This window comes from Achroia grisella, unplaced genomic scaffold, assembly GCF_030625045.1.
Source record: "Achroia grisella isolate CSIRO2021 unplaced genomic scaffold, CSIRO_AGI_Agris_v1 utg980, whole genome shotgun sequence".
In the NCBI taxonomy this organism is placed as follows: Eukaryota; Metazoa; Arthropoda; class Insecta; order Lepidoptera; family Pyralidae; genus Achroia; species Achroia grisella.
Window position 1 is genome coordinate 470,671 of NW_026713079.1, and position 26,165 is coordinate 496,835.

At 34.0% G+C, this 26,165-nt stretch overlaps 2 protein-coding genes across 2 annotated transcripts in view; both read left to right on the forward strand.

Moving 5' to 3' along the window:
• On the forward strand, nucleotides 1-17,027 carry LOC131854361 (protein yellow-like). Its single transcript, XM_059205468.1, has 3 exons — nucleotides 1-110; nucleotides 13,226-13,499; nucleotides 15,272-17,027. Exons 2-3 carry the CDS (start codon nucleotides 13,235-13,237, stop codon nucleotides 16,381-16,383), a joined length of 1,377 nt encoding a protein of 458 aa, XP_059061451.1. The 5' UTR covers nucleotides 1-110; nucleotides 13,226-13,234; the 3' UTR covers nucleotides 16,384-17,027.
• The window catches only part of LOC131854385 (degenerin-like protein asic-1), a 19,998-nt gene continuing 10,318 nt past the window's right edge, over nucleotides 16,486-26,165 (forward strand). The window contains exon 1 of the mRNA XM_059205501.1: nucleotides 16,486-16,572. Within this exon, the coding sequence (XP_059061484.1) occupies nucleotides 16,486-16,572 (87 nt within the window). The remainder of the gene's footprint in view (nucleotides 16,573-26,165) is intronic.

A 26,165-nucleotide genomic window follows, 5' to 3' on the forward strand; every position in this document is an offset into this window, starting at 1 on the left:
TTCATAACAGTTGTTGCTTGTGTTTTGATAACGGGGCAAATATCAACTTGTGCTGTAAAGTGTTAAAGTGTTTATTGTACGAGCTTTTCTTCCAAAGATTGTTTTTAAAGGTGAGAAAAAAAAAAGAAATTTTCTTTTTAAACACTGAAAAGTGGCCAGTCTTATAACGGATAATGACCATAAACACAGTTGTTAGTTGTGTCGAAGCTTTTTTATTATTTGAACGTTGGCGGATTAACGAAAAATGTAGCAATAGGCTAACAGGCATACTTAGAACAAAAATGTTACGGTTTGAAAAATTGCGAATGTGAACTACATGAGTTACAACTTTAATTTTTTATGGAGAAAAAAATCCGACAGAAAAATTTGGGAATTAGCTGTTAGGGTTATTTTAACATGTTTTATTAGAAAAATAAGTATAGTGATGTGCATTTAATTGTGGATGGTTAACCTTTATAATCAGATGGTCAATTTGTTATTTCCATGATATTAAAACAAATGCTAAAACTGTTATGCAATCCTATTAAATATAGTTTTTTGGTGGGAAATTAGATTAAGATAACCTATACATTACTATACAATATGTTAGATGCTTATTAAATAATAGAATTTAGTGTCGGTTTTGCTATAGGAAGAAATGGGAAGAATATTGGATGTTTATTACTGGCCCCCATCACAGTATTTACGTCTGAAATTATATATTACAAAAAATATAAATTCCTCGAAGTAACCTTTCTATAAGCAATTGAATTTAAAAATAATTTTTTTTTGTTTTTAAATTCTTTAGCAAACCTATGGCTAATGACAGTACAAATCGCCGGAGCCAGAATAAAAAAGAAAAAGAAAACAACATCACTTAGAACTAATATTTACTGTAATAAACTACGCAATTATCTATGCAATTGTTTTTTATTATTTTAATTTGATTTGTAAGTAGGTAATGACTTGCATAGTTCATTTTGAAATTTCGTCTGTATAAGGGCATTATGAACTTCAAGAATGTACTTATTTGATCAGTGCTGCAGTGTTTATTGGCAAAGAAAATGCTTAATATGTATACCTACGTTGTAAAGAAAATTCCATCAACATGCATTGGAATTTTGCATTTCGGAATTTTCCAAGTTAGAACTTGTTTTTGTTGCGACATGTAAATGCATTTAATGTATTTGTTTGGGGAGGGGATTATTAGTAATGGTACTATTGGCCCTATTTATGACTGTTAGGGAAGAGATGTGGAAGAGTGAGGTTAGGTCATTCTTACTTTTTGATGCTACGAGAGTTTCTTGATTTTCTTCAGAACGTATCAGGGTTCAAGGTATGTACTGTATTATAAAGAAGAGTATGGATAATAATGGAATGGTACCGCCTGCGCTAACGGTTTACGCTGGCGGGGCACCAGTGGAGGATGATAAGATGAGCATGAGGTCAAGTCAGTTAGCCCATCGTGACAAATTCACCAAGCATTTATGACAATGATTTCCAGGGGGAACCGCGTTTAGGCCAACCTGACATAGTACATTGCAAGATCATCAGTCCCCATTACTAACAATCCCCGTTCCCCCCAGGGGATGTACTATCTCAGTCTTACTAGTTTAACACTAACATTAACTCGTTTCAATTAGTCTTTAGGAACAGTCGCGCGCGTTGAGGTAGGTGTGGTTTTTTTAACTTTCTTTCGGTCTTTTATTTACATATTTGAACTCTAACAATGCAGTTACTATATTAGGTCTACCTTCACGCACTTTCTCTGTAAACCAGTGTTGAAATCACCGAAAATGAATTCTTAAAGAAATCAAGTTGATGGTCTAACTGTCCTGCCTTCATTGAAACTGGCGTCAGTGGATAATGAGATCAGCATGAGGTCAGGTCAATTAGTTCATGGTGGCAAATTCACTAGGAACTGATCATGAGGATTTCCAGGGGGAAAGATGGAGGTCAATCTGATATGGTACTGGGAATGACATTATTAGGAGAGTATAGGATTGTTAATAATCATAAATAATCATATAACAGGGTAATAATCCCATTTTTTTTATGGGTGATTATGGAATGGTGCACCCGTTTGCGCTAACGGTTTACGCTGGCGGGGCACCAGTGGAAGATGATGAGATGAGTATGAGGTCAGGTCAGTTAGCCCATCGTGACAAATTCACGAAGAATTTATCACGATGATTTCCAAGGGGAACCGCGTGGAGGTCAACCTGGTAGATTGCTAGCAATGAGATTATTCCACATTACTAACAATTACCTATTTCCCCCTAATAATCCCATTGTTGGCAATGAACCATATCAGGTTGACCTCCACGCCTCCAATTTACCAATACATGGCTATGAGGTCATAAAGGAAGAAAGGGACTGTTAGTAATGTGGACTAATACCCCATTGTTAGTAATGGACCATATCTGGTTGACTTCTACGCGGTTCCTCCAAGAAACCAATGTGGTAAATTGCCATGTGTTAAGATGGGCTAACTGGCCTGACTTCATGCTCATCTTATCATCCTCCACTGGTGCCCCGCAAGCGTAAACCGTTAGCGCAGACGGGGGCACGAATCCATTATCTATACATATAAATAAAATCGGAGTGTCTGTTTGTAATATTGAAATAACCGTTTTTTACTACATGCATATAAATATAAATACGGCACATACACCTAAAATACATTTTTTACAATTTTTGTCTGTCTGTCTGTTTGTTTCGGCTAATCTCTGAAATGGCTGGACCGATTTTGACGGGGCTTTTAATCGGCAGGTAGCTAATGTAATAAGGAGTAACTTAGTTTACTTTAGAAAAAATGTTTTATTTTAGAAAAATAAAGTTGACCCCCCCCACTTATTCCTTGTATGTTTATCCATTAAAAAAGAATGTGGTTGTCTAATCAGATAGCCATACAGCCTAACGTTACGTTCATGTTTATTTGCCTACAAATAGTGACCACTTTACACTACACTCAAATATTGACCTAACGTAGTAAAGGGTCCATGACATGGCCAAACCATTTCAAATAAGAATAGAATAATATTTATTACTATCACACATCACAACACAACAATGACGATGCATATAAATTATTATAACATATAAATAGAAATAATGAATACAATACAAATCATTAAGAGAAAAAAAAATGAAATAAAATAAAAAAAATAGCGAACAAGAAAATCAAACAAAAGAAAATAATATATATAAACACATGTACCAAAAACAATGATATAAATGAAAAAAAAAATGCGTATCCACCACTGCGGAGCATCGTCACCGCGGCACTGTTATGATGTGTGTGTAAGGGACCCATCTCAGCATTATGCCATGACAAAAGCCACGACGCTGATTTTCAGTGGAACCCCGAATAAGTGACTGAAATAAGCAATACATATATGTAGTTCGAATGGGAACTTTTGACCCCCTTTGCCCTTGTTCCCCTTTGCGTTTGTTGGTTGGCAACAATCATGAGAAATTCCCGGTAAATATGTCTTCTTGAAACCCTAGTCTATAGTCACTAAATAAAACTTACGTAGATAGTTCGTTCGAAAATCTAAGTGTAGAGTCTAGTAATACTTGTTCCCCATTGCGTTTGTTGGTTGGTTCTTGATGGTTGCCCCCCCTGGAAATCATCATGAGAAATTCCGGGTAAATATGTCTTCTTGAAAAACCCTAGTCTATAGTCACTAAATAAAACTTACGTAGATAGTTCATTCGAAAATCTAAGTGTAGAGTTTAGTAATGATATACGGTACAATGCTAAAAATAAAATGTAAATAAAAATTATAATAGAAGCACTAAATATAGGTCTCAAGAATTACTTTTGTTATTTAGTAGTTATATAATATCTGCCTCTCTTTTTATGGTGCACCACCTATCTTTTCCTCACCCAATTCTATCTCCCAGGTTGTCTGTAAGAGATTGCTTTGAGCGATAAAGCTGCCTTTTGGTTGCTGGGTCCACAAAAGGACCAGCGGACGACCCGAAGTATATTTTTATATCGTTCTTTTTTGTAATTATTTGTTTTTTTTATGCACAATAAAGAGTTTTATTATTAATACTAGCTGTTCGCGCGAATTCTTCCGCGCGGAATTTAACTTTATTTTTCGATAATAAAAGTAGCCTATATTACTCCTTATTACATCAGCTACATGCCAAAATAAGTCCCGTCAAAATCGGTCCAGTCATTTCAGAGATTAGCCGGAACAAACAGACAGACAAAAATTGTAAAATATGTTATTTTGGCGTATGTACCATATTTATATTCATATGCATGTAGTAAAAAACGGTTATTTCAATATTACAAACAGACAATCCAATTTCAGATAATTTGTTCAATATTGTTTGTATTTCGTAGTTAGAAGTGAAATGTAATTTCAATCAAGGTATCAAGCCTAGAAGTTGACATCCGGGGAAGTTGTAAATATTCAAAAAACTTAAAAAAATCTAAGTATATAACAGTTAGTAATGAAATTAAATAGCAAATGAATGCGCCTGAAACGCTAGAAATTAGTAGAGCATGGTTGCATCATTTTAACCGAAGATTTCAGTCCAAAACTATTGTTTATAAACGAGAAATTATCGATTGTTCTATGCGAAGCTAGCCGTTTCCCACGGCTTTCCTTGCGCGGCATCATTTATTTCCTGTTCTAAAAAGTTCTACAACTTTCAACAAGTCTTTCTTGTAAATGTTTTCGATATAAAAAAATATGTTTCAATTTTCGGTGTCCTTGACTCTGCTTTCACAGTCAGTGAAACAATTTTAATTACACAAAAGTGTCTGTTTGTAATTTTAAATTAACAGCTCATCGTCGGTTAAATAGGAAAATGGTAGTATTCAAAATGTACATTTTAGTCTTGTCTGGTAGATAAGCATTTAAAAATTAAAAATGTATTTACTTAAATTATATTTTTCTTTAAAATTTTATAAATTTACACAGAAGGAGATAGAAGAAATTATTATATATCATTTTAAAACTATTTAGATAATTAATTAAGCTGGCGTGGGTAATTTAATTGACTTAACTAGAAGTTAAGTCAATTAAATCGTCGATTAAATAGAACAATGTAATTTTGAAAAATTGTTTAAAAGGATTATTTAAAAGAGCAACACACAAGTTTCTTGCTCATTCTTCTTGTGATGAGACAGCTTTCCGAACGAGTGGTAGATAAAAAACAAATTGTTATGACTATTCAAAAGTGCTTAAATTAAATTTATTTGAATAAATGATTTTCTATTCTATTCTATTCTATTCTGTTCTATTTAATTGACGTTATCACTATATGAATGAAAATGTATAGGATACCTACGTCAAAATATTAATTTAAAAATATTAGTAAATAAATAGGTATATATTGAACATTATATTGGTATAGTGGTTTTGCTTACGTTAATGGTTGATGATGACGGCATATTGTGAAAAATGTAAGGATATAGTCTGTTGGATTTTTAATGTTTAAATTAAATGGAAGTAAAATTAAAAATATTTATTTCAAATTTATTACAAATTTGTCAAGTAGAAAAATAGTACAATATAAGTTCAAATTCAGATATGGAATTTTTTTGTCATATATATGTATATATTGTATTAAATTTGACTCGTTATTTATACGTATATTTAGTATCTGTATATATATCCCGATGTTTCGGCAAAGCAACATTGGTAACCCAGCGATCATTTCGGTTGAACACTGTCAAAATATCGGGAAATTAATAAAAATAAAACGTTGTAAGATCCCGTGATTTTTACTAATTATACTTACTTATATATGTATACAATATTTTTGGTTAACTAGTTACAATCTGCAATAAATTAACTAGTCACAATAAATTGATTCCTTTATTTTTAGTGACGCGTGTTGTATGCTTTTAACTTAATTTAGATACTGGGTTATACGGCGTTTAAATATTACCTCATGTCATGGGACAAACACATGAGTCATTGTTTAATTTATTAACACTAAACGTTTCCGTATGTAAGAATTGGAACGACTGAGGAAAGTAAGCGGATCCTTAGTGACTGATCGATATGAACAAGCACCAAACGCGATTAAACGCAGGAAAATGAGGCCAACTTTTTTATATACCATCGAAATTCGGTTAGGCAACCGGAGGACTGCTCGTGAGATTTTTAGTGAGTAGGAGTCGCATAGTACCTATCTACTCCTGAGACAGACTCCATGAAGCATTGTCCCCAAGCAAAAAAAAGGTAACCGATAGTGCTGGGGCCGGTGTGCTCGCCTTGAGGGTTACGCCCTAATCAAATAACCCCGGAGGAGAACGTGTGTACTCACACGTTTCCACAATTGAGTAGGACTAAATAGGTCGCCCTAACAATGATGTGGGGCTGCCCTACACTATCTACAAGGTGAGCCAACGCCGCCTGAGCCGTAGTAGTTAGCTATTGCAACTTCAGTGGGTAAGAATCCCACACACCTCGTCATCTCTCGGAGGGATGGTCTTTTAAAGATTTTTGCATACCATAAAAAAGGCAATTACTCTTTGCCAAACATATTTAATTAAAAAAGGAATCATCTATCACAGTGGTTCCCAAATAGTTTTTGCTGCGTATCACTTCAAAAAAGACCTCAAACCTTACATACTCCTCATTGTAGCAATCATACTAATATTATAAATGTGATAGTTTGTGAGTGTGTGTGTATGTTTGTTTTACTGATAGCCGCACGTACCCCTTGATGCAACTTCACGTACCCCTGGCGCTACGCGTACCACTAATTTGGCAACACCGATCTATCAGAATTACGTAAACAGCTTCATTTTAAAAACACATTAAGTACAAAAGCGCCTTATGTTGAAATTATTTACTCCAATAATTACATTCTTAAACCCTCGTTTTCAAAGTCGGTTGAATAATAACATAATTGTAGTTATGTGCTAATTGACCCCCAAACGTAAATGCAAGGTGTTTCTGTAACAATAAAATATTTCTAAAACAAACGACTCTATTTGCCAAAACACAATACCCGCTTTATTTATTCGCAGTTGAGTCATACATTCGTTAATTAATGACATTCCACACCTAGTACAATACTGGATTAAGTCGCAATTTGCAAATTTTTTAATTTCCACTCTAATATGTTAACCTTTAAAGTCGAATTCCAAAATATTTCATTTCTGTGTTACGATATACTTCTCTTACATTGTATACATATGACTGGGGTGCTATTGTTTCTAAATCAACTATTTTGGACCGATGAAGCGTGAATTTTGTATGTTAATATCGTTTATAAGGAATTACATTTGTTTGTTTTAGATGTATGTATGTAACTGTATTGATTTAGTTGGTAACCGAACGACTTAAAGACAATCCGAGGTATATATATATATATATATATATATATATATATATATTTCATCATTATAGTAAATCGTCCTCGGTAGTTTAGCGGTTTAGCACGCCGCTTTACTTCTGATGGTCGTGGGTTCGATTCCTTGTCAGGAGAAACATTTGTATTCAGGAGTATGATTGTTTGTATCAGTCTGTGTGTTTTCTATGTACATTATGTATGTATTTAAAAAATGTATCTACATATTTATGTCAGTTGTCTAGTACTCATATCACAAGCTCTGCTTAGCTTGTCACTAGATGGCGCTGTGTCAATTGTCCTGAGATATTATTATTATTTGTTTCTTTTCTTTTCTCCTCTTTTATCTTCTCTAAAAGAAGGTGATATTCACCACACGGGCCTTAGCCAAGTGTGGGAGAGGTTGTGCTATGTGAAGATATTATTGTGGAAGTTAAAAACTTTCTAGTAATGCAACAAGTATTAAGAATTGTGGCTTTTTCTAAGAGATATGTTTGAAATGGTGAATAAATATAAGATATGTTTTAAAGGGTGAATAATAAATGATTGCAAACTATATTTTTTTTATTTTATTATTATTATTATAGAGCTACAATTGTTTAAAACAATCGTTTTATTGCGTAAACTAGTGTATTCTTGTAACGTACTTATATAAGTGCTGTAGGTTGGTGCCGAATTTTTGGGTCAGGGCATTCTAGTGGAGGCGCCGGCCGAGGAAATGTCATTTTTTTGTCTTTACACTATACGACCATTTAAACACAACTTCGTGTGTTTAATAATTTTTAACAAGATGTTCCCGCGGTTTTACCCGCGTGTGTGTGTATTTAGTCTACTAGCTTTTACCCATCGGTTTGCTCGCATTACTTCATTACTGGCTGCTAGATGGCGCTGAAGTAGCAAAATGTTGATATTCTATTTTATTGTTTATTCATCATCATCATCATCATCGCAGCCCGGAAGACGTCCACTGCTGGACATAGGCCTCCCCCAAAGATCTCCACGACGAAACGGTCCTGCGCTGCTCGCATCCAATGCCTTCCAGCGATCTTGACCAGATCGTCGGTCCACCTTGCTGGAGGCCTTCCCACGCTGCGTCTTCCGGTCCGTGGTCGCTACTCGAGGACTTTACTGCCCCAACGGCCATCTGTCCTACGAGCTATGTGCCCTGCCCATTGCCACTTCAATGTCGCAATTCTTCGGGCTATGTCGGTCACTCCGGTTCTTCGGATCTCCTCATTTCTGATTCGATCACTATATTGTTTATTATAAAAAATATTTGTTCTTTTAAAAGGTATCCTATGTTTATTCTAATACCTCCAAGAACATGTGTACAAAATTTCATGATGATCGGTTCAGTAGTTTTTGCGTGAAAGTGTAACAAACATCTCTACCTTCACATTTATTATATTAAGGATATGTTATTCCGATGTATAAGATATATTATTGTAAAGAGTCATCAAAAGTTGTTTAATAGTTTTTGGGTGAAAGAGTAACAAACATCCATCTATACTCACAAATTTTCGGGTTTATAATATTAATAATAATAAGATTTATTTACTATTTGTATATATATCAGTTGTCTAGTAAATGCAAATCAGAGTTTCACTCGTATGCGAGACACTGAAGCGACATTGTCACAAAAACCTCATTAACACAATTAAGCGGGGAATTTCAATTGAAGCCAGTTAATGAGCGGCCCTCACGGTTACATCTAATGTCGTGAGCAGGTTTAATAGATTTAATTGGTATTACAAACGCGAAGAGACCAATGGCGTCTTAATCTCGCACGTTGCATGACAATTGTTGAGTTTCCTATTTCCTTGCTATTATCGGGTCATTTAAACATAAATAAATAACACAGCGCCATCTAGTCCCACGGTAAGCAGAACTTGTGGTATGGGTACTAGACAACTGATATAGATTTTTTTTTAAATAAACCTTATTAATATGATGGATGTTTGTTACTCTTTCACGCAAAAATGCCTGAACTAAATGGATTTTGATGAAACTTTACAGTAATATAACTTATACATAAGGTTTCAGCTGCGTGAAATTTGTAGCCTATATATTGGCTATATATGAAGGCACTGCTAGTATATCAATAAAATCGTTAAGCATCAAGTCTCAATTTAGTTATTAAGTTTTTTAAGTTATTTCCTGTCATTGCTTTATGTACTTGTAATTCCAAGTTCCATGCCTATATAAACGAGGACATGGTCGAGTAATTAGTACTATTGATATCGAAGAATTGTATCAATTATTCATAACCAGATTTTTTAGACTCGCAGTAAATTACGTTCGTATTTCGCGTTCCTCTGCCGAAGGTAACGCAACATATAATGGACCGATGGAGAGACAAGCTCATTTATAACTGGACTGAAGATGACTGAATTGGTTGGTGTTCAAATAATCTTAATTATCATTATTACATAATATAAAACAAAGTCGCTGTCGCTGTCTGTCCGTCCCTATGTATGCTTAAACATACAACAACATTTTAACACTACGCGACGGATTTTGAAGCGGGTATTTTATAGATAGAGTGATTCTAGAGGAATGTTTATATATATAATGCATGTACACCCGTGCGAAGCCGGGGCGAGTAGATAGTAATATTATAAACGTGAAAGTTTGAATGGATGTTTCTTACTCTTTCACGCAAAAACTACTGAACGGATTTTTATGAAACTTTACAGTAATATAGCTTATATGCATCAGAACAACATAGGCTATATTTTATATTGAAATTTAAAGCGGGTGAAACCGCGGTCTCAGCTAGTATAATATAATACAATATTTCTGGTTAATTCACACAGCGCCATCTAGTCCCAAGCTAAGCAGAGCTGATACATAGATTAGATACTTTTTTTTTACTTACGTAATGTACATAGAAAACACCCAGACCGATACAAACAATCATACCCAGATATACAAATGTTTGTACCGTGTGAATGGAACCCGCGTCCATCGGATGTAAGGCGGTGTGCTAACCGCTACACCATCGAGGCTGTTAAAACGTCATGTTATTTGCTGCAAATCTTCCCGTATCGTCATAAATGTTGTTATTGATTAATTTCAATAGAGAAAATTGAGAAAATTCTCATTTTTAAGTAAATGGAACTCATCCATTTAATACGCTGTGCAATTTTATCACGACTCATTCATGATAACATATAAAGCGTGCTGTAGACACTATTATGCAATAACATACCTTATTTCCATTATGTATTAGTAACACAATTGACTGTACATATAAACAATGGCCGATTTACGATCACAGATTATACAATGTATGTTTATAAAACTCTATAACGTTTTAGGTCATTCACCGCATATATAAATTATAGTTCAAGCTTTCGTCGTTATTCCTAGCTCAGTAACCGGTTGCTATTGAGAATGTTGACGTAATACTAGCTACAGATCTTTATTTTAATGTTTTATGTTGAAATAACAAGTATTAGCGTTTAAAAGAAAACATGAAGTAGGAAACGTCACAGTTGTCTGTCCACGCAATAAAATTTTATATGTAGGCATAGGTACTTCAGTATGTTTTATGGATGACTTCGTCCGCGTGGAATTTAACTTAATTTTTCTAAATTAAAAGTAGCCTAAGTTATTCCTTATTATGTCAGCTACCTCATAATAAAAACCACGTCAAAATCGGTCCAGCCATTTCAGAGATTAGCCGGAACAAACAGACAGACAAAAGTTGTATAAAATGTTATTTTGGTGTATGTATATTTATAATTATATGCATATAGCAAAAAACGTTTATTTCAATATTAGACACTTCACATAGAGTATATGCATAGTGGAATGGTGCACCCGCCTGCGCTAACGATTTACGCTGGCAGGGCACCAGTGGAGGATGATAAGATGATCATGAGGTCAGGTCAGTTAGCCCATCGTGACAAATTCACCAAAAATTTATCACGATGGTTTCTAGAGGGAACCGCTTAAAAGATAACCTGACATGGTATATTGCTAGCAATGAGATCATCAGTCCATATTATTAACAATCCCTTTTCGCCCATACTTTAGTATTCGTTAACTTATTTCCACTCGTATGCTGTTGTCTACTTAATTTTTATTAATAGGTTCTCTGGAAGAGGTAGAGTTAGCGATAAGACCGCCTTCTGTGCCTTCTTCTTTCTTTCTTCTTCTAATAAATAATTGCATTATATATTTGGTAATGCGCTATGGTTAATCATATAAATTAATTACTGTAAGTACCTAGTTAAAATTCGATAGTCTTGTCAAGTCAATATCAATATTAATACGTTTCCTTCTAAGGCCGAGGTCTCTCGGAATTGAATTCTGGCCTCCCACAAGGTCTCATTCTTGGTACCTTTCTATTCACACAACATGGACAATACGCGATCGTTTCTAGAAAATTTCTGACTATTTACTTTCAAGTGAAAGGCTAAATAAATGTTTGTAAGGATGTGAAGCTATTTACCGCAAGTGTGTTAAATTAAGAGAGTTTTTTGAAAGAATTATAAAGTAGGTAAATATTTAAAAACAAAATAAGCATAACTTCACAACTATTACTTCAGATGGGGTAGTTAGAGGCATTGGTAGTTTTATATAAAAGTTGTTCAGAATTACATATTTAAGAATTTTGAATAATCGAAAGATTGAATCTTAATATATGTTATATATAAAATTCTCGTATCACAGTTATCGTTCCCATACTCCTCGGAAAGGGCTTGACCGATTCACATGAAATTTTGTGAGCGTATTGAGTAGGTCTGAGAATCGGCCAATATCAATTTTTATCCCCCTAAATGTTAGGGGTAGTCCACCCATAATTTTTCATTTTTATTTTAAGGCAAAACAACGTTTGCTGGGACAGCTAATAACATTATAAATGCGAAAGTTTCTAAGTATGTATGTTTGTTACTCTTTCATCCAAAAACTACTGAAGGGATTTTAATGAAACTTTACAGTAATATAGCTTATGCAGCAGAATAACACATATGCTATAATATATTTAACGCGGGTAAAACGCGGGCACAGCTAGTATACAAATGAAAGAATATGGAGGTAGCTGTATGTACCGCAAAAGCGAATCGGTTACCAACTCAGCATAAACCTGCAGCGCTGCAGACTCCTATACTTAAATATAATAGTTAGTCATATTTAAAAATGAATACAGAATATACGGGCTTTGAAGGTCAGAACATTGTGAAGGTAAAGAAGAAATAATTACAGATATTTCTATTAATATAAGAGAGTAAATGAACATAGTATCACCTGATCAAACAAAATAGCCAAGCAATCGTAAATATATTGTCAATGTTAAATATAATAATATACTTACTTGTGATATTAAACTTCTTGCCAGGACTTGTCAATTGAATGTGTATACTGAATTGAATGGTAGGGAAAAATATTAATACAAAATAAATTACATTTATAAGCGGCTAAAATGTCCTAAATGTGTAAATGCTTTTTGATTTCGTTTGAATACGATGTGATTTTCTTATTTTATAACCAATCCATCGAATTCAAATGTATCGAAATTTTATCTGAGCATAGGTTAGAACCCCTAGCGGTGTTTTATATTTATGAATTTTTGAAATTGTTTAAGTATAATATTGAGATTACAAAAATTAAAAAAATATATATTAATAACCCTGGACAATTAACACAGCGCCATCTAGTCTCAAGCTAAGCAGAGCTTGTGTTATGGGTAAAGACTGATATATTTTGTATTTCATACAAATACTTAGATTTTTTTTATAAATATATACCAATTTATAAATAGCAAGATAGTGCCGTGCGAGGAGTCGAACTCGCGACCATCGAAAGTAAGGCGGTATGCTAAACCGTTAGCTCACCGAGGACGTAGTAAACGTCACATAAAACTATGATGAGATTATATTTTAATTTGGTTACGTTTTAATTCTTCCAGATTACAGACATGGGGGGCGCCCAAGTCCTCATACTTCTTTACTTCGTGTACACTGCGACATGCAATGAGCAGCTCAAAATACGCTTCCAATGGAAAGAGCTAGACTATGACTTCACGACTCCAGCCCTCAGACAGCAGGCCATAGATACCGGGAACTTCATCCCCAAAAACAACATCCCAATGGGGTTGGAGATCTTTCAAGACAAGCTGTTCATAACCGTCCCAAGGTGGAGGCAAGGCGTGCCTGCTAGTTTGAACTACGTCGATTTAAAAGGTATGCGCAATGTAGAGCTAGGTTATTACTAGTGATGTGATATTGTGTATAAAAAGTAATTGTTGATTATCTATATTAATCAATTATTTTTTCGAATCGATTAAAATAGAGGAAATCGATTTTTCTGTAAACAATATTTTTTATGCGCTTTGTTTGAGTCCCTTGGCCTGTGGAGTTTTTGTAGGTCAGTACATCGATTTATTGTTAGACCATTTCAAAAATATCGAGTATAAAAAAATATTATTAATTTGTCAATTATTTTTCACATTCTTAATGTTTTACTTAGTTGATTTATTGTAATATTATATTTTTTTGTGAACTGATCGATTTTTCGCATATACGATATACTTTTTTCTCATCCCTAATTCTTACGGGGTACCTACAGTGAGATCAATATCATTTGTAACATATGGAATCTCTTGGGCTGCGGGTATTTTATTTTAGGACAGTACATGGTGTAATTTTTATAGATTACTAATTAATAGATTTTTTAAAAAATATTATAATCGGTTTTTTGGTAAATCGATAATTTTTTTTTCACATCCCTAATTATTACGGTGTACTCTGAGATCAATGTCATTTGTAGGAGCAATAGAGCAATGGCAAGTTGCGTAAGTGTTATGTCAAATTGTAACACGAACAAGTGCGAGTTAAAGCTACTTAATAACATTATATAGTAATGTAGACATCGTGGTGAATGCAACGTTTGACCCCGTTTGTTATTGGTGTTTACAACACGACTGTCAGTTAAATATCATTGATGAATTGCGGGTATCAACTGTGTGTTTTTCTTGAAACTTATTGCCTCGCATAACCACACACTCCACCTTCCAGCAATGGTATTTCCGAACCGATACAATATCGAAACTTATTCTTCTTAAAAGGCCGGAAATGCACTTGCTGTTCCCCTGGTGTTGCGGATGTTCATGAGCGTTAATATAATTATATTTTTCGTGTCTGGACTTTTATAAGGAATAAAATATTTTTTTAATGAAAGGACCAAACGAGAAACTGTTATTTGTCGTTTATTCTTATTTAGGTACATAATAAACTTGTAGTCTAATTAATACACAAACTCCCTAACATCTCCGCTCGGTTCCTCTTATTTAAACATTTTTTTTTAACGTGCTTAACCTCCCCAGCGTATTATTATTCTAGCTCATTAAAACAGACGAGTGCACTATGTCACTTTAATTTTTCGTTAAAAAAATATTATGGTACTAAGGAAAACTTGTAATACCAAAGATTAAACATATAGAGTAGTCCGTGTGGGTTGTATTGACCTTGTAATTGCGTCTCGGTAGAACATAATGGATGGAATTCCCATTTGAAGAATATCCTTTTAATAATCGAGAATAAATATACATTTATTTCTTAGATGTATTATAAGAAATTATCGTTTTGCATCGGATGCATTTCTTATAAATCTATACTAATATTATAAAGCTAAAGTGTTTGTTTGTTTGAACGCGCTAATCTCAGGAACTACTGGCTCGAATTGAAAAAATCTTTTTGTGTTGGACAGTCCATTTGTTCAGGAAGGCTTTAAGCTATATAATATTACGCTACGATTAATAGGAGCGGAGCTGCAATGAAACTTGCAGACGGGAGTTGCGAGGGTCACCTAGTATGTATATAATACTGAGATTGTTATGGTATTATACAATTTATATTTATAAATTACCAGCTACCTTACTTCCAGATGAACCGTTAGATTGTTTGCTATTCCAATAAGAATAAAAAAATCAAACAAAATATGTTTTACATTCCAGATACCAACAACACATCACCAAAACTCAAGCCTTATCCAAGTTGGGCGGCACACAGCGGTTCGAAGCCAACAGAAATAATATCCCCCTTTAGGACACGCATCGATCGCTGCAGCCGTCTCTGGGTGTTGGACAATGGCAAAATTGGCAGCTTGGAAAGTGTACCTACTATATATCCACCTTCTATTATAGTTTACGATCTAACCTCAGATAATCTCATACGAAAATACGAAATACCACAAAATCAAGTAAAACAAGACTCTGGTTTTGCAAATATTGCTATCGAAGACTCGGACTGCCAGAAGACGTATGCCTACCTTGGTGACGTTGGTAAAGCAGGTCTAGTTGTTTATTCCTGGGAGAAGAATGAATCTTGGAGGATATCACACCATTTCTTCTACCCAGATCCTCTTGCTTGCGAGTATAACGTCAAAGGTCTCACCTTCAATTGGACTGATGCGATCTTCGGTATGGGCATATCAGGACCGAATCCTGATGGCTTCAGTACCCTTTACTTCCACCCGATGTCCAGTTATTACGAATTCAAAGTATCTACGGAATATCTTAGGAACGAATCTGTAGCTGAGACGAATTTCGAAGCTTTCCAAAACTTGGGAACTAGAGGACCCAATTCGCAGTCGAGTGCGTCATTCCTCGATCAGAAAACCGGTGTTCTCTTCTATTCTTTAGTCAATCTTAATGCTGTTGCATGTTGGAAGACGTCGAACAAGGAATATTTGATGAAGAACCAAGGAAGAATCTACATGGATGATGAAACTATGGTTTACCCCACCGATATTAAAGTGGATTACAACGATAATTTGTGGGTTCTATCAAACAAATTACCCGTTTGGATGTATTCTAACCTAAATCCAGATGAAGTCAATTTTAGAGTCTTCTCAGCGCCTGTTATTAATGCAATTAGCCACACTGCATGCGACGTGACAGCGCGATCAGATATTCTTCAGAAATTTGATAAATTTGGAAATAAAGTAAAGAATATCACCAAGAACATTGCATCTGTATTTAATAGTTCTGCAATAAGTTCTAGCTCGACATCATTGATTGTGATCGCGATAGTAGCTTCATTTATTGCTTACGTTGTGCCGAATTAAATTGAGTAGATTTAATACACACATGATGTACCTACAGTGCCACAAATTTACCTGACCCGGTGACTAATAGGAACTATTATCGCTATTCTGAATGTTATATCGATGTCAAGTCTGACTGACTGGGGTCTTCTACCTCTCCTGTTGGGGCCTCAGGGTCCCTACATCTACTCCGAAAGCGACTGCCCCCAGGTACTGGAACTTGCCGCTCGCGGCTGCTTTTACCTATAAACTAAACAGTTTAACCTACAACTTATTTTCTTACGATTATTTTTTATAATTTCCGTCAAGTCTCTTGTAGTGCTCGATGCTACAACAGAAGGTCTCAGTCACCGGTTCAGATAAGTGCGTGAAGCTATACCAGCTTAACTTCAAATGTGATATACTCCTTTAATTGACATTCCAATAGACATAAGTTTGAGAATTTCAAAACCTGTAGTAACATGTAGTGTATCATTGTTGACACCATTGCTAGCAATGAAGGTCTAATCATGTCACGTTGATCTCTGCACGGTTCTCCCTGGAAACCGTAGTGACAAACTCCTGGTGAATTTGCCAATATGGGCCAACTGAGCAGACCACATGTCTTATCTTATCATCCCCCACTGGTGCCCCGCCAGTGTATATCGATAACGCAGTTGGAGTCACCATTCCATTATACCATTTAAAAAAAAACATTAAGACATTTGTTGTTTTTAAGTCTTTTCTGTCACAGCGCTATTTAAGATCCTATTAATTGGTTTAAAATAGTTCTTACTTCATTCAAATAGATTTATTACCATTTAAAAATGGAAGAGAAAATCCGTCTTGTTTTTTTTTCTTACAACATGTGTACGAAAAAGTCAATCGAGATTGACTTACATTCTACTATTTTTTATGTAATGTAATGAAAATGTCAATTCTCGTCATCGAATGAGAATTATATTGCTAAAACTAGATGTACCTATATATTTTTATTCACTTATATTTTTAATTTTTCAATTTAATTTATTTGCTTCTCACATGGTACATTATAGATGTTATTAATAAAAAGAACATAAGACATGTGATACATATTCAACAATTATATTACAATAATTAGTTGAAATTCACAATTAATTATCATTAAGTTTGACGCAGTCATTATTTATGAGTATAATTACTAAATATCGGGAACTCAACAAAAATAAAACGTGGTAAGATCCCGTGATTTACTAATTATATTTATAAATTATCATTAATTCATATAATTTCAATAAATTTTTGAATTATTTAATTAACATGTTAATAATAATCTTTATTTAACAGGTCACAAGGGATCTTACAATATGAATACATTATATTTAAACGTACAAGTTATTCCTTGTGAGAGTTGGGATACTAAATCAATAATCAAATCAAGCAATTAAAATTTCAATAACAAGAGTAATAATTGTGATATAAATCAACGATAAGTATTGGAAGACTGTGTCTTTTTATATTATTTTCTAACCTCTTTCCCGCTAAGTGATTGGTCTGTGCTCGCGCCATTTTGTATTTAATCTGCGTTCTTTTTTTATGCAACCGTAACTTTTTAAAATGTCACCGTGTATTATTTTGATAACGGTTTTACGCCTCTGGATAGTCAGCTCTTTGGAGCGAGTCGTCTGTAATTTTACTGAATTTTTATTAATCATAAACTGTATATTATAATCTGTGTTCGTGTTTTTCTATATGTAAACTATTATGGTATATTTTGTAATTGTATTTACTACAAAAAACAATTTTAATGACAAATGGATATGTGTTCTGATCTGGAATGAGGACAAGGTATGATGTCTTAATCCTGAGGAACGGAAACATAGGTTCGCTAGTATGGGCATTTAAAATTCGTTTGTATCATCGGAGTACCTTATAGGTAGGCGATGGTAAACTACTAGACAGTGGTCCAGTGGCCGTCATATTATATATAAATATATATATTTATTTATATATACATTGGTGATAAGTAATTCAGTCCAACAACTTATTTGCTATTCCAGTAATATGAAAAAATAGTAATGTACCTACATTTATTTTTTAATAATGATATATATTTTTTTAAAAACGTATCAAACAGTTTTTTTTTTAATTATTGATCATAATACGTTAGTGATATAGGATTGCTGTGTTTGTAATTAATAATTTATGTGTGTTTTTAATTACCCGTATGTAACTGTTTTTTCTTATTTTTTTATTACCATAGTTGTTTTTCAAGGTGTATTATTAACTGACAGCATGGCTAGTTGCAGTGTAGTTCTTTTCGTAATATTTTTTTTTGTATAATCTTTTTTATATATTTTTTACAAACGTGGCTGTATATGTTATGTCTTTAGCCTTTGCCTAGAATAAGAAAAGGCTGCACAAACTTTTTTTTAAATAATATTCCGAATAATTAATAGTGAAAGATTAAACCCTGTGATTTCTAACAGCCATAGGCGTGAAGTTAAATTAATAGTTATGTTTATGTATGTATGAAATCAATATGAACAGTCTGTGTTTGTACTTATTTTATGTTTGTGCCTTAAAAAGTGATATTGTATTATAAGCTATGTTAGTTAACATATTAACTAAGTCATATTTTATTGTAAATATCCAAATTTGTATGTTGATTAAATGCTATAAGCTTTTATTGTGTTTTATTCTATAAAAGTAAAAAAAATATAAAAGTAAATATAAAGTAAATAAAATATATAGTACTCCTGCACTTTTTTGTAGTCGCTGTCTGTTCGCTTATATCTTTTAAATTACGTAATGGATTTTAATGCAGTTTGCAGCAATAGATAGAGTGATTCAAGAGGAAGGTTTATCTGTATAATGTTGCCTATTATAGTACAGAACAAGCCAATATATGTACAGAGTAATGATTCCGTGCGAAGCTGGGACGGGTTACGACGCTAGTATATATATATATATATATATAAATGAATCCGTATATACTATACACTACTATATATACTATGTAATATAGTGTTATGTTTATCTGTATTATGTTTATTATGTTATGATTACCTTTGGTCGTGGCATATTTCGTGAACAGCTGGTTTTAATTTCGGGTATTCTGTTTTTGTTGTGTTTTGCTATTCTCAGCAGAAGGTTCAATTAAGAAGTTTATACAGTATTTTTTTTTAATTATACCAATGCGAATTCAATATTCATATTTAGACAGGATATCTGTTGGGTAAGCTTGGGGAATTATACACCTCTGTGCTAACGATATAAGCTGGTATGATACTTATCCGATCTTGACTTCACAATCATTTTTGTTAAAATATTAGGTATGTAGCGCGGTGGTTATCCTCATCACTGTACCGTTATATATGTTGTGATGAGGTGGCGCTACATAATATATTATTTATTGTAGTATGTAGGTAGTCAGATGGGTCCCCGGGCATTCAAATATTGAAGGCAATAAGAATGCCGACCATCTGGCAAAGTTAGAAGCAAAAATCGTCCAACTGGGCCCCGAACCCTTCTGTGGTGTGCCTCGTTGCCTAAAACTGGGACATCTCAAATTAATAACCAAACGAGAAGCACTGAATCACTGGCAAGAAATGCCAGGATTGACACATGCAAAAGACATAATATCGGGCTTCTCGAACAAATACTCCAATAGACTACTGCTACTGAGTATAAACAACATATGCATGATGACTAGGGCCCTCACAGGACACTGCAAATTAAACAAGCATATGGCTAAACTAGGCCTATGCACGATAAGTATCTGCAGATTCTGCCAAACTGAAGAGGATACGCCGCTTCACATCCTATGTGGTTGTAGCCCACTTATGCATAAACTAAATATCTCCTTTGGAAAGTTTACACTCTTTCCCGAGGAGATAAAAACCATCGCTCCTAAGAATATCCTTCAATTCTTGTCCCTGACGGGTCTAGGTAGCGAACTTTGAAAAGGGCAATAGATCTATGTAGGTCGCAGTGCTACAGGTGCTACACATCTGACAATAGTCCAACCAACTCAATAAAAAAAAAATGTAGGTAGTCAGTACAGTGGTAAAATGATTGTACTATTTATTAGATATTATTAAGTTTATTAGTAGTGTGCTACATGGCTTAATAATAACGCGTACAGTCGACGCGGAGTCGGGATGTAGACTGATTTTACACTTAACTTAAATCTATATTAGTGGAGACGTAAACTAATAGAAGGATCTCAAGTGTCGACAGAAATATTACAAGTGTAGGCACGTGTATATCTACTTTATACATAATTTTATCATTATTAAAATCTGAAAACAAATAATTACACAAGTTACCTTAAATTTTCACAAATAGTGACATCTGGCGATTACGATTATGACTACAACTGTTTTGTTACTTAATTGCGAGATGAATTTTATGAAATGGGTTGACTAAAATATTTTAATATTGTCTTGTTATCTTATTCAGTTGTTTACATTAATGTTATATGGCAGATTAAATAAATAAACAGGTCATTTCCACGGCAAATTAACGAAAACCGAGACTTGAATAACTAATTTCTGTTACACAGCGACATCTAGTGATATTGTTATAAAAATAGTTTTTGAATATATTAACTACATGGCGCCACCCGTTTTGAAAAAGCTTTTAATGGCGTTTATAAGAGTAATATTCAGGAATGTAATTAACTATTAAAACTATTTAATTTAGTACTACTAATTTGTTTTGAAAACATTAAGATATATTTTTTTTATTTATTTTTTTAGTCTCCTTATATATATATATATTATACTTTAGACACATGAAATTTACCAAATCCATGGGATGTAAAAAAATATTAAAGGTCTGAAAGGGCTATGTATGATTAAATCTTTAAAACTACGTAACGGATTTTGAAACGGTTTTTTTAATAGATAGAGTGATTCAAGAGGAAGGTTTACATATATAATACATGTACCAGTTCGAACCCGGGTTGGGTAGATGGTAAATAAATAAACTTTACTCTACTTTGATATATTACTCATTACGATAACATATTATTTATTATTTGTTGATTTCGTGACGTTTTTTCCCTGATAACTCTTCGACGAACTATTGAAGACGACTTCAATCCACCATTGAAGCGAAGACAGCCAGCGCACCAAGTTTGAAATTGTAACGGCCAGATTTCAAAAACGGCTTCCAGTATGTTCTAGATTGTGCTCCTGTATTAAATGTAGTGCTGATTTTTTTCAGGTCGCACTCGTAAGGACCATTAATGTAGGGCTCTAAACTAAGGACTTTTAAATTAAAGGTTTTTGTTATGGACTGTAGATTAGATGTAATTATTAAAATATGAAATACAAAAAATGGTAGAATATTGAGTGCGCGTGTCGTAATCGGTGGCGAGATCAAATTCAAATTCAATATTCAAATTCAAAATATCTTTATTCATGTAGGTCTATTACAGACTCTTATGATATGTCAAATCTACCGTCAGTTGGGAATGATTTCGAGATGAGAAGAACTGACAAGAAACTCAGCTCGTATTTTTTTTTAATGTTGTACATATTTACAACAACACTATTTCATTTTTTTTTCAATTCAAATTTGGGAGAATAGAGTGACCACCAGCATATGCTATATAAAAAAAATCAAAAAAATCTAATCGGTGTTCGCAACCTGAACAGACCAGTCCCCACAAGCAGCACCCGTACAGGAGTATGACGGATGAGCCAGCCATCATTGCACTCAACCATATTAGAGGGAGCACATCGACCCGGCCCACCACGCCGCCACAAGTTTGAACTTTATAGCGAGCATGACTGATCAGAAGTGAGGGCTGGTCGGTCCGGTGCTCTTCGCACCCCCTTCGAGCCGCAAGGACTCCAGTCCGCCGAGCAGACGATGTCTGAACAGGTACTATGCTTAAATCTAAAACAAACAGTATATTTAGTAATACAAAACGTTGTTGTACGTACACTGACAGCCCATAAATTGTAGGATAGATTACTATTGTTATCATTCACTTTTTATGGCGCGTAAGTCCTCTATAAATATACCTGGATAGTTATTAAAATAATTTATATATCATTTGAAATACAAAGAAACCGAACGTGTAACAAACAACGATAAATTAATATAAAATAAACATAATATGTCAGAAATTATGGAAGAAAAGGTAGGTTTTATACTATAAATGATAATATGTGTGTATTAGCTGATTCGGGAAATTCATTAGACAATTGAAAAATCGCGAACGATATTAATAATAATATCCCTAGTCCCAAGGTTTTTTTATGGATGATAATGGAATGGTGCACCTGCCTGCGCTAACGGTTTACGCTGGCGGGGCACCAGTGGAGGATGATAAGATGAGCATGAGGTCTAGACAGTTAGCCCATCGTGACAAATTCGCCAAGAATTCGCACCATTCGTGGAAAAAGGAAGTAAGTGATTTTCACCAACTTTTCAGGAGCTTAAAAAAACTGTCCTATATTTTTTGTATGAGTTCTAGAAATAAGTTTCAAAGAGAAAATCGTAGGTCACAGTTGCCTTCAACTACATGTGTCATTTAATTTAGGAACAGCTTCATGTACTTCCAGATAATCTAAAAAAACACGGTTACTTCTGTATTCCACGAAACACAAAGAACATTTGCAGGGGTAACTACAATTATTGCTTTATTGTTATGTATTTTTACATATACGAACAAATTTAACTCTACTTACGCCTTTATACTCTCCTATATTTCATTAAAATCTAGAATTGCAAGTATAATTACGTTGTTATTTAACGAAATATCATTTTTTGTACATCGAGTTACGTATTTCTAGGGAGCCATTTATTTTAGTTTAGTTAGTGTATTTATAAAAATAGCTTTTATAATGCGGAAAGTAACTGAATATTTAATTTGTATCATGTAATACCTACTTCTTACAGTAAATAGTCTATTATGTGCGTGCATGTAAGTCAAAAATATAAATATAGGGGCAAATTAATTTAGAGAATATGAAAACAAACAGGGTTATTATTAATTTATTATTATTTTTATTAACAAAGCTTTAGCTTTATTTGGGACTAGATGCCTCCATAATCAACTTAATCAAAAAATGTTCAAAATAGTGATATTTTTATTATTTTTATTAACGTTCATTATCCTCAACTTTTGAATCGGACTCTGTGGTTTAGTTTAGTTTAGTCTTAGATGTAGTACTTAAGTTCTTATAAAACGTCGATAGTGTGGTGGTATGTTTTTATCTTTATATAGATTCATCAAGTCTTTGTATATATTTTAGGTATCGGTAACGGTGCATCATACTAATGCTTGATTTCAGAAGGCTCGCTGTGTGCAGCTCTTTTTTTCTCATAACTCTTCCCCTTCTATTTGTCTATTATTTGGTGTCTCATCAGCGAATGCGTATTTTATTTGGAATTTCCCGGACATTGAGGATCTGCCGAAATCTCTTTAATTTTACTCCAACTCGTTTAGTAAATATATTAGGTCCTAACATATGAAATTTGTAAGGGAGTAACCTAATTACTCCCTTACAAAACGCCAATTTCAGTTGATTTTTCAAAATATAATATATTTATTTAATCAAAATGTAAAAATGTAGTTTTATTGATCCCTTTACTAAAAAACCATTAGGACGGGTATCGATAAATCGGATTTGAATTTTTTCCCTTGCAAGAAGTTATCCAAATTTTGAAAGAAAGCTGGAAGAAATTTTGAAAGAAAGATCCGGGAAGTATGGTGGAAATATTGGACATTTGAAGCTCTTCTAATTTCGTAACGTTGTCCTGAAGCAGCAGTGGCCTACGGTGATTGACCAGTCTCGGTTGTTTAGCAGCTAGCTAGCTTTTCCATCATGGTTTGCAATTGCTGACAATACACATCTGCCATAATATTCTGGTCAGATTTAAGAAAGCTGAAGTGAACAACACAGGCACTAGTCCACTAAGTGCTCACAAGTAACTTTTTTTGAGTTTGAATTTTCGCTTGGGGCAGGATTTGATTAGTTTGCTAGGATTCAGCCATTGCGATGAGTGTTTCCGATTATCGTACAAGATCCACTTTTCATAACAGGTAAATACATACATAATATATATAGAAAATAATGATCCGATTTAAAATCCCTTCATTATTATGCCGGTTGGCTAATAACGCAGCAGTCTACGCGCGTTTGTCGATTTGCTCCATTCAATTCATGATCTTTTCAAGCTTTTTTCACCTTCCCAATTTGCTTCAAGTGGATTAAAACAGTTTTGTTACTAACACTGCAGCCTGCAGTTAACTCGGACGTGGTTATCGATGGATCCGCTTCCACATTAGCCTTTAATTCTTCATTATCAACCTTGGACTCTGGCTGCTCACGGGGCTTGTTTTGCAGATCGAAATTTCCAGAACGAAAACATTGGAACCAAAACGCACCATGTTTTCTTTTGCAACACCATCGCCATACACATCATTAATTCTTCGAGTCGTTTCTGCACACTGGTGCCACGACGGAATTCGTACTCTTAAAAAACGCGATATTTTATGTTTTCCATTTTGTAAACTCAGTGACGTAAAGAAAAAACCAAAGATGGAAAAAACATATAGATTACGGTTTTCGAAAAACAAATGCATGAGTAAATAACTGTACAAATTTGAACTTTGAATTCCTGGCGAAAGAGGAGATATTTGAGATCAAAGTGGCCAGTACGACAAAACACCAATTTCATATGTAAGTACCTAATATTATAGTACCATCTCTGAGAGGTTGGAGTAACATTTTCATAATCTGGGTTTTTCTTAATGCACTATAAGTATAAACTATGCATTTTAGCGCAATTATGCTTTTCATCTAGAATTTATCATTGTTAGATTGCGGAGATAATGCGATTCTTTATGTGGAAACATATTAATTTGATCAATGACATTTTTGGTTTACTTCTTATTTTGATTGGTCTATTAGTATGTTATCAACAACCTTATCGATTTGGACCATCTTCATCGTTAACTGAATCATAAAAAAATCATAATAATACATACATCGAACTCCTACATTTCCTCCTTCTACCATCAACTCCTACATTTTAATAGCGATATTAGTTCTAATATAAGTTAAGGAGTGTCCGGCGCCTTCCTGCAAAATAAACCGACGATATCACGAAGGTGACCGGGAGTCGATGGAAACAAAAGGCGGAAGATCGCACATGGTGTAAGAAATTGGGAAATAAATAAATACTCAACAATTAACAGCGCCTTCTAGTCACACGGTATGAAGAGCTTGTGTTATGGGACAACATCAGTTGTCCCATAACACAAGCTTTATATCAATAAATACTTAGATTTTATATACATACATGAAACATATACATAGAAAACTCCCAGACCCACACAAACAGTCATACTCAGGAATACAAATATCTGCACCGTCCGAGGAATCGAACCCGCGACCATTGGAAGTAAATCGGTGTGCTTAAACGCTAGACCACCAAAGCCGAATTCGGACAGGCCTATATCCAACTGTGGGTAGCCACAAGTTGAAATTATGATGATTAGTACTTTAATAGTTTTCAGAAATCTTAATCTTAATATAATATTCTAAACGTGAAAGTTTGTAAGTTTGTATGTTGCTCTTTCACGCAAAAACTACTGAATGGATTTTTACGAAACTTTACACTAATATAGCTTATGCATCTGAATAACACAGGATATATTTTTTATTGAAATTTAACGCGGGCACAGCTAGTAATTTATAACAAAGTAACGTTTGCGGGACCAGCTAGTATTGTATGTGTACCTATTATGAACAGTGGGAATTAATATTGAATATTATTGCTAGCAATATAAGGTACATTTAGTTCCACGCGGTCCATCC